The 10,372-nt window shown below is 37.4% G+C and overlaps 1 protein-coding gene across 1 annotated transcript in view; it reads right to left on the reverse strand.

Annotated features, from left to right (window-relative positions):
• ACTR10 (actin related protein 10) overlaps positions 1 to 9,209 on the reverse strand; it is a 31,349-nt gene extending 22,140 nt beyond the window's left edge. Inside the window, exons 1-4 of the mRNA XM_077122527.1 lie at positions 9,044 to 9,209; positions 4,973 to 5,045; positions 2,742 to 2,824; positions 1,819 to 1,927 (exon numbers count right to left, since the gene is read on the reverse strand). Of these exons, the coding sequence (XP_076978642.1) occupies positions 1,819 to 1,927; positions 2,742 to 2,824; positions 4,973 to 5,045; positions 9,044 to 9,120 (342 nt within the window). The 5' untranslated portion in view covers positions 9,121 to 9,209. The remainder of the gene's footprint in view (positions 1 to 1,818; positions 1,928 to 2,741; positions 2,825 to 4,972; positions 5,046 to 9,043) is intronic.
• Between the last annotated feature and the right edge of the window lie 1,163 nt (positions 9,210 to 10,372).

Here is a 10,372-nt window from a genome sequence, read left to right on the forward strand (position 1 = left end):
GCACTAAACTAAAGAACTAGTTTATTGATTTACTCAAATTTATGTAATAATCAAAAAACATACTGTGATAAATAAAAAGTCTTTAAGCTAAGTCATTTAAGTCCAAAATGGCAATCATACAGCATTTTGTTAACTCTTATTCTATGCATTTTGGACAGGAAAATTGAAAGGGACAAAAGCGAGGTCCAGAAACATAAATCCAGAGGAATTTATGTTTAAATATGTGTTGAAATAAAATAAAATAAAGGGATTCTTTGTAAGCAAAAATACAGAAAAAGGACTTGTTTGTTTTTATTTACAAGGCCTGTAATATGAATTGTATTTAAAATAAAAAGGATAATATAGCAGCTAAAATGAAACTGAAGACCAAAACCACAAAAATCCTTAGCTCTTGTGGGACACTTTTTGTTTATCAGATCTGGTGATAGCCCCAATATGAGTTAAATATTTAATCAAATGGCAGCCACAATAATGGTTATACTTCCCTTATCTAAGTGGAAATAGCAGGTGTTTTAGTCAAATAAGAGATAAAGATACAGACATAATAACAACCAAAACTGAAAAAAAAAGCATAAATACAGAGAATCGTTGCTTTATCTAGCTAAAAGTTGATTTGACTATTTTATTTTGTGTTTCCCCTACTGCAAACCAAATGTAACTTACAAGAATTTCTGACTTCAGGAAATACAGGAGGCTATGTCATCTGTTTTACTGTTACCTATATTACCAAACTATAGCTTAGAAATCTTAACTGTCCTTTACCTGATGAAACATTGTGAATTTTTATTAAAAGGTATTGAGTATATTTTGGGTTCATCACCAAAATACTCTCGTATATTTTGTATAATGTACATGAAAATACATTATATTATATATGTTTAATTTCTTTCATATGTTTTATATAAGCTTTCAATTTCCCATGTTGAAATGCCCTTAAAATTCCTAAGGCAGAGATTTTTAAAATTTAAATAATAGAGATTCTGGCCTATTATGAAATGTACTAATCTTGAATCATATTCTCAGTCCTTATAACAATCTTGACTCCTATAAAATGAAACCTACAAATAATGATCAACAGGTAAACCTCATTCCTGGTACTGCTCACTTACTCTAATGGAGATAGTATGTGAATACTCCATTTTTCCTGATATGGCAATTTACAACCTAAAAGGAAAGAACTGAAAGATTCACTAGTAAGCATAACTAAACAATGGAAGCTAGAAAGACTTGGAAGAAACATAAACTCCATAGCAAAGAAGATGCCTCTTAATTCTAAACAAAAAGTTCCAATACTGAAAAATCTACATTGAAATAAAGAAATAAGAGAAACACCAATAAAAAGAATTCTTCAATTATCCAAATTTGGATGAAATGCCAATTAAGCATGAAGTAATACACAAAGAAAGCAAATCAATGACCAATGTGAAAAGGCTTTAGTTATCTCTGTCATCTGGATTCCCACATACATTGAGGAGAATATACAATAAAGGAAATATAAGCACCTTTTTGTTTAAGCTTTGAATGCCTACGAGAGAGAGAGAGAGAGAGAGAGAGAGACTGACCCTAAAACGAGTAAGAATTTTATTGCTTTTCTTCTTATTTAAAATCAATCTACTCATTTGATTTAAGAACAGGTACCTTGTTAATGGGTACAGAATTTCTGTCTTAGGCGATGAAAAGGTCTTGGTAATGGATGATGGTGATGGTTGTACAAATTGCAGATGTAATTAATGCTACTGAATTATACACTGAAAAATGGTTAAAATGGCAAATTTTATGTTATAGATATATCGTCACAATAAAATAAGTAACACGTACCTCAAAATATTTGAAAAGAACACGAGTGAGTGTCTCTCTGAAGTGGGAAGGACATAATACCGACTCAATAACCACAACTCGGCGATCTCTGGGATTCACCAATAGGTGCCTGAAAAGTAACAGTTCAGTTTTTAAAAGACACAAAATGCATTTTGGTAAATAATACAATTTGGTATGAATAGAGAAACTGTACTACCTTAGGCTAAGATGTTTCATGACAAAAAGATATTCTCACTCTATTACCCTAGAAAGACAACAACGTTCTGACTTACTATGTGCACTCCTGTGCCAGGAACTGCATTTCATTAACTCATTTATCTCAGAAAACTAAACCTACAGCCTATTATGATTACAATCTTGAGCCATTAAAAAGACGTTTTATTTTTAGATTACAAAAGTAATATTTACTCATAAACTCTGAATATTATAGAAATTTATAACTTGAAAAGTACAAGTACCTTATAATCCCAACCAAAAACTATATAATCGATAGCAATTTGCATATTTTTCCATTTTTATGAATGTCTATCAATGTACCACAGATTTTTTTCTACAACTTGCTTTTTAACTTATCAATGTATCTAAAATATCTTTCTGTATGAGTACATGTATAGATGTAAAACTCTTTTAGCGACTGTGTGGTGTGCCACCATATGGATGTACAATAATTTAATTATCCTCTCTTCTATATTAATTTGACTTATTTTCAATATTTCCTTATGCATGAAAGTTTTCTAGTCTTCCAAATATATTTTTGAAAACAGTGAAAATCAGTAAAAATTGCAATGGATGTCAATTTTATTTTTTGCATCAGATACATACAACCAAGTATCACTACGACTGGCACTAGGAAAACCTATCTAATCATAACAGCTGGGGTAAAAATAAAAAAAGAGTGAAATAATCACACAATTGCATCTTACCTGAAATACAGTACGTGGATGAATTCTTTTAGGTAGGAATATAATTCTTCTGTATTGATATTATACTGAACAACTTTAATAGGCTATAAAAATTAAAATGATTTATTAATGTATATCAATAAAATAAGTTTGCATTAAAATTAAAATATTTTACTAATGCATTTTCTGTTAATAAATTACTCAATTTATACTGACAATAAATGCAGAAATTAAATATGGATTAATTTTTTAAAACAGGAATCCTTAAGAATTGGAAAGTCCAAGGTGATGAAATTTGTTTGGTTTGTGGAAATAGATATTTATGTCCCTAAGCAAGTAAAGAGCTGTACAGTTCCTTTATCTAACATCATTTCAGCATGACTGATAATAAAAATCAGCATTAATTTAAAAAGTATCAATTCCCTAGAAATACTGAGTATTCCTCAAATATTGCTGGCTATTCCCAAAGCCCTGATACCTTTCCTTTTATAAAATCACCACACTTAGTTAATTAAAAAATGTCTACCTGCGTACTACACTGTAAGCTTCATGGGGCAAGAACTGTTTCTGGCTTGCTATGCTGCATCCTACTTCAACTGACATATCGGGCACATTGTAACGCTCCATAAATACGTGTGGTAAAAATGAAAACACTGTTAGCACTAGAGCAACATAGGCTAACCCTACCCAACCATGAGCGCTAAATCAACACTAATGTACGAGGGCACCACTTTTGATCCTCAAAATCAGTTAAGTACTCTACTACATCACTGGCAGATCTCTGTTCATTTACTTTTTAAAAGGATGCACCATCAGTTGAGCTAATTTCGCGATCTTCAGGGGCTTAAAGAAAGTTTCAAACCATGTGTGCTGCTTTGAAAGGATGTATGTCCCCTAGAAAAGCCATGTTTTAATCTAAATCCCATTTCATAAAGGCAGAATAATCCCTATTCAATACTGTATGCTTGAAACTGTAATCAGATCATCTTCCTGGAGATGTGATTTAATCAAGAGTGGTTGTTAAGCTGGATTAGGTGATGACATGTCTTGATAAGTTTCTGGAGTACTATAAAAGAGGAAACATTTTGGAGACTGAAGGAGATTCAGAGACAGCAGAGAATGCTGTAGCACCACGAAGCAAGAGAGTCCACGAGCCAGCGACCTTCGGAGATGAAGAAGGAAAACGCCTCCTGGGGAGCTTCATGAAACCAGAAGCCAGGAGAGAAAGCTAGCAGATGATGCCGTGTTCACCAAGTGCCCTTCCAGATGAGAGAGAAACCCTGACTGTGTTCACCATGTGCCTTCTCACTTGAGAGAGAAACCCTGAACTTCACTGGCCTTCTTGAACCAAGGTACCTTTCCCTGGATGCTTTTTATTGGACATTTCTATACACTTGTTTTAATTGGGACAATTTCTCAGCCTTGGAACTGTAAATTAGAAACATATTAAATCCCCCCTTTTAAAAGCCATTCCGTTTCTGGTATACTGCATTCTGGCAGCTAGCAAACTAGAACACCATGTATAGCCAAATATAGTTTAATCTTGTATATATTTGTCTTTTCAAGATGAAGATAAAATTTCAAAGTATTAAGAAAAGTGCCAATGAGAATGTAAAGGTTCTAGATCCAATTGGGAATCCATCTAGTAACCTAGTAACGCTCATTATAATAAGGCAAAACAATATAAAAAATAAAAGAGGAACTTCCATCACATTTTCAATATCATATCACAAACATGTATTCTCTGGCTTGCCCAAGGATTTGCAGAAAAATGTAAAATCAATAAAATGATTCCTAATCAAGCATAAGTAATTAAAAAGACTACTGAAGCAATATATTTTGGATGTTGATGTTAATGTCGCATTTCAATGCCAATTATAAATTGATGTACTAGTATATTCTAAAGCCTTTTTATAAAAATAATTATGCTAAACATGATTACTAAGTAAGGCAATGATATTAGTATAATGTGAATGTTGTATGGATTCATATTAGGAATTCTTATGTTTTAAAACTGGATGGTGGTGATGGTTGCACAACTTGATAAATTTAACAAAAATCACAGAATTGTACACTTAAAATGAGAATTCCATGGCATGCAAAATTGGACCTCAATAAGTTGTTAAAAAATAAATTTTCTCTTGGAAATACAGCCATTAGTTTCATATTTAGCACTGTTATAATCAATCTTACCTGATGTCACAGTTTGAAAGATTTTATAGTATTTACTTTGCTAATTTGTTCAATATTACCTTAGGCATGCCAGCTCTTTTTATCACGCTAGGAATTATACATCTTGGACCAGTTTCTCCAGCAAAGCCACACCTGCAAATAAATGGAAAATTCTTATTATAACATTCTAAATACCTGTCATGGACACTAGGATTTCTGTATTTGTTTCAGCAGCCAGAAAAATATCTGAGAACATCTCTGATGTATTCAACGGGACAAAAATGCTAGAAGTTAATACCATTTATCCATGTTTGTGTATTAAAGGGAAAAAAAGGAGTTTCAAATTAGTGATGTTGAAATAAACCTGTGTATTACTTTAGGGCAATATTTGATTTTCTTTCAGTTTTTAATTTTACCCAAATTTTAGGCAACACATTCCTACAATCTTGGATCTATACTATCTGTTGTAGCTTTATGCAGCACTTTCTCCTCAGTGGTTTAGATTCCTACATATTTTTTTTTCTTTGTACAGTACACTCAGCTATAATCTTGTTTTCTCCCCCTACATTCATATGCCATCTACTTTCAATGCTTTTATTTTTCTGCATTTAACATTCTCCTTAATGAAAATATATCTGTATAGTACTTACAAGTTTTCACATTATCTTATTGAAAAAGAAGTAATCTAATAGTGTGCGCTCTCTCTCTAAGCCCAACTCTGCAAGGAAAATCATTATCCTTCCCACGACGTGGGATATAACATGCAGGGATATGAGTCTCCCTGGCAACGTGGGACATGACTCCCAGGGATGAGCCTGGCCCTGGTACCATGGGATCAACAACGCTTTTCTAACCAAAAGGGGGAAAAGAAATGCAACAAAATAAGGTCTCAGTTGCCACAAGAATTCAAATAAAGTTGAGAGGCTATTCTGGAGGCTACTCTTACACATAGTAGATATTGTTAATTACCACGTTTTGTCAAACTCCAGCCATAATCAATCCTGTAAACCCTAAAGAACACCTTGGACTCTATCTGAGATTCTACATAAATTTCATGTACCGAGATTACTTTCCAAAAACTAACTTTCTGATGGGTTCCTAGACCAGGTGAGTCCTGAAACCCAGAGGGGCCAGCCTCTCCAAGAACATCAACTAGTTCCATCCCCTTATCCCATATTGACCCCCCTTTCCAACATAAAGAAGTTAGAAATACCCCTAAAGATCAAGAGAAGGATCAAAGGAGAAGGAGGAGTTATAATAGAGAAGACAGGATTTAACAATGAGTATGATTGCTGAATGATTATATTGCTATTTCTTTTAGTCTTCAGTGTCTTTAAGATTGTGGAACAGAAACTGTGCTGGTTTGAAAGGAAGTATGCCCCCTAAGAAAAACCATGTTTTAATATAAATCCCATTTCATAAAGGTAGAATAATCTATTCAATACTGTATGTTTGAAACTATGATGAGATCATCTCCCTGGATGTAATTTAGTCAAGAGTGGTTGTTAAACTGGATTAGGGGATGATATGTCTCCACCCATTTGAGTGGGTCTTGATTAGTTTCTGAAGTCCTATAAAAGAGGAAACATTTTGGAGAATGAGAGATTCAGAGAGATTCAGAGAGAGCAGAGAATGCTGCAGCACCACGAAGCAGAGAGTCCACCAGCCAGCGACCTTTGGAGATGAAGAAGGAAAACACCTCCCGGGGAGCCTCATGAAACAGGAAGCCAGGAGACAAAGCTAGCAGATGACACCGTATTTGCCATGTGCCCTTCCAGCCGAGAGAGAAGCCCTGACTGTGTTCGCCATGTGCCATCTAACTTGAGAAAGAGACCCTGAACTTCATCGGCCTTCTTGAACCAAGGTATCTTTCCCTGGATGCCTTTGATTGGACATTTCTATAGACTTGTTTTAATTGGGACATTTTCTCGGCCTTAGAACTGTAAACTTGCAACTTTTTAAATTCCCCTTGTTAAAAACCATTCTGTTTTTGGTATATTGCATTCCAGCAGCTAGCAAACTAGAACAGAAACCCATATCAAACTGAAATCTGCACTGTAACTACTTGTTACAATGTACTCTGAAATTCACTGCTTTTTGTATATATGTTATATTTCAGAATAAAAACTTAAAAAAAAAAATCTAGTAGGAAAACCATCCAAGAAGTAGAGGTTTAGAGTGATTTCTCCAAAATCACTGAAATAAAAAGATCAAACATATCTCTAGATCCCCTTTATCCAGGGCTCTACCATGCCAATGCTGTAGAATAAATCTATATTTCTTCTTTTTTAAGCAGCAAATAGCCATTCATCTTCTTTTATTATTGTGAATTATCAGTATAACAAAAGCAACAAAAACGCATTAAAGTCACTCAAAATTCCATCACTATTATTAGCTTCTCTATTGGTGTGTGTTTCCCTTCAGTTTATTTTAAAAAAATAATTGGATTTGACATAGTTTTAACTTACTGTTCATAGGTCACCAACATATACATTAAGCTCTTGCCTAATTATAAACATAGTCTTTACTACAATCATTTTAAAAACTGTATATTTCATCATTTCAAAAACTTGTCTCCTTTCTTAGGTATTTAGCCATTTCCATTTTTGTTATATGGTAACAAAACAAAATTTTACTAAAAATTTTACCAAAAATGGTCATTTAGTTTTACACTTAACAGCACCTCTTCTTGTCCTGTCTAGTTTTCAGTCTACAGGTTTTCTTTCCTCCTATTCCCAAGAATCTCTATTCATCTACTATTTCTGTCTCTAGGTTCACTTGCACCAGCATTCTCAAATTTCCCATAATGCAACCCACAGGTTACCTTCAATTACTTTCTTTTATTTCATACATTCATTTTATCACTGTCCTGCCCTCCTTCTCAATGATCAATTTCCTGCCTAATAGCTTCCTACTTTTCATTTCCTCAATGAATGGCCACAAGAATTATTTTTGCGTGGTGGCCTCAAGGTATTATTAAAATCATTTTTAAATAAATAAAAAATAAATTAATAAGAAGGGTTTTGCATGTAACAATAAAAGAGCATCCTGAACTAAGGACTGTGCTTAATTCTATTCTGGGGTGCCTGGGACCCATTTTTAAATAGGCTATTTTGAACACCTATTCAATAAAAGCCATTAAACACCTACTATATATTAGACACTGAAGAAATCGATGAAGACTTTTCAAATACTTCCATTTCAAATATATATAGAAGATGCAATTCTGTCCGTCACCCTCCTCTCCCAGTACACGTGTTCCCTAACCTGAGGTCCAAGGGCTGGCGACAGTCTGTCAGCCGTCTCAGGCTCCATGCAATACTTTGAGTTTTGTGGATTCGTGGCTTTCACCGGAGCTTCAGAGAGATCTATGATGTCTCAAAGTGAAGGTTCACTACTCCAGTGTTTACAAACTGTCTTTTAAAACAGGCTAAATTCCCTGATCTAAGAGTTCAGGGGTGAGGGGAAGGAGCAACAAAGGATCTCCAGAATCTCAGCACAGAGTTTCACCTGTGTGTTCAGTCTTTCTAAGTGGATTCCGTACTCCTGGAGAGCCCTGCCTTAATCATTTCTGCATTTTGCAGCACCGACTGAAGCTCCATTCAGTAAACGTTTAACAATAGAGACAGACCTCAAGCCTTACAGCTCGCTCACTGCCTTAATAGCTGGAACCCAGTAAAAAAAAAAAAAAAAAAAAAAAAAAAAAAATTAAAATTAAAATTAAAAAAAGGGCGGGCCACGGTGGCTCAGCAGGCAAGAACGCTGGCCTGCCATGCCCAAAGACCCGGGTTCGAGTCCCGGTGCCTGCCCATGTAAAAAAAAAAAAGTTGGAACCCAGAGAGAACGGCGTCTGGTTTATCGCTGTAACCCCCTGCACGGGTAATCCCAAAGGGGCCGTTCGGGTTGGGGCGGACGGCGGCGAAACAAATTCTCGCCAAGCATCCTGGGCCTCCCTCGGAATCAGACCTGCACGGCCCACCAGATCCTTCGGATTCAGGTCATCCAGGGAGAAAACCAAAGGCCGTCATTTGCGGGGGTGGGGTGGGGAGGTGTCTCCGGAAGAAGTGAGGTGGCCGTCAGTGTGCGGGAGGCACCCGTAAGGCGCGACTGAGAATCGGCCGCCTCCCCTCACGCCGAACGCAGCCACTCACTTGGTAAAGGCCTCGCCCAGGTCTATCACCACCGCCGTTTTCTCGCCGCCGCTTCCCAGGCCCTCGTACAGCGGCATGCTGGTGAGAGCGAGAGCGCCGACGCGGACGCGTACTGAACAGCCGGCGCTCCAGGTACGCCGCCCGGCCCACCGCGCGTGGGCGTGCCTGCGGCGGGGGCCTAGTGCGATGGCAGGGCGCGGAGCGCGGGCTGTCCCCGGATGTGCCTGACTCCGCGCCGGACCCAAATAGTCGCGGGCCCTCCCATCTTGGACATTAGGGAGTAAGAAGCGCGGGGCTTATGGAAGCTCGAGACTATCAGGCGCGAGGGACACCCCGAGTGGGGCGGGGCCGGCCTATGACGGGGTCCTTTCCTCAGGACGCCTCTGTCTGGGGCCGGGCCTGTGTGTCTAGGTATGCGCGAGTGTTTGGAGGTGTTTGGTGGCCCCTCCCGGAGAGACCACTGAAAACAAGAACAAAAACAATCCAAAGCTTTGGATCTTGAAATGTGGGGGACATTTTTACCGACCTCCTACTCTGTGCCGGGTGCTTTCCCGATCGTTGATTCTTCGTAAGAAACATCAAGGATAAAGTGTTCCCTTCTTACATAGGTGGAAACGGACCCTCAGGGAATTAGGTAACTTTCCCAGCACCCCACAGCAAAGCTAGGATTGGACCCTAAAACTTAATTTCAGAGCCTATCATCCTGATGCTGCATACGCTTTAGCAAAATAATACGCACGGACTGCTTTTTATTTGGTAAGCATTCTGCGGAAAGATTTTATTTTAATGGAGAAGAAAGCAGTTAAAATACGACTCATCCGGGCGGTGCGACTCATGCAAACACAAACAAACAAAATACTATCTATCCATAAAGGAGCAGTGGTGGTGGTGGTGGGAGGGTTAGTGGGAGGAACATTTGAACCGAGAGTTCCTGTTCCCTCTAAAACTAAGGAGGTGTGTTTTAGAGGGAACAGGAGAAAAATTCCCTCCAGTAACTGGAGAAAAGTTACTAAACGTCTCTGTCCCAATATGTGCACATAATAGGAATTCTGTGATGTTAATAGTGGAATGTTTAAAACTTTTTCATTTAACAACTGTGTGTTCTTTATGCTGATGTTGCCCATGAAAACTAGAGATACTGGGGTAAATTGCTGGGCTGTCCCTCAGACTATAGGAAAACGGATGACTTGTTTGTCCTCGGGATATCTTTCTTACCTGCTGTAGTTGCCTGGACCTCCTTACAAAGGAGGTGGGTTTTTTAGTGGAAAACCTCTTCCCAGAAGAGAGGGGAATGGATGGGGAGGCTTAAACACTAGAATCCCTAGGCTG

Source organism: Tamandua tetradactyla, chromosome 12 (genome assembly GCF_023851605.1).
Source record: "Tamandua tetradactyla isolate mTamTet1 chromosome 12, mTamTet1.pri, whole genome shotgun sequence".
Taxonomy (NCBI): domain Eukaryota; kingdom Metazoa; phylum Chordata; class Mammalia; order Pilosa; family Myrmecophagidae; genus Tamandua; species Tamandua tetradactyla.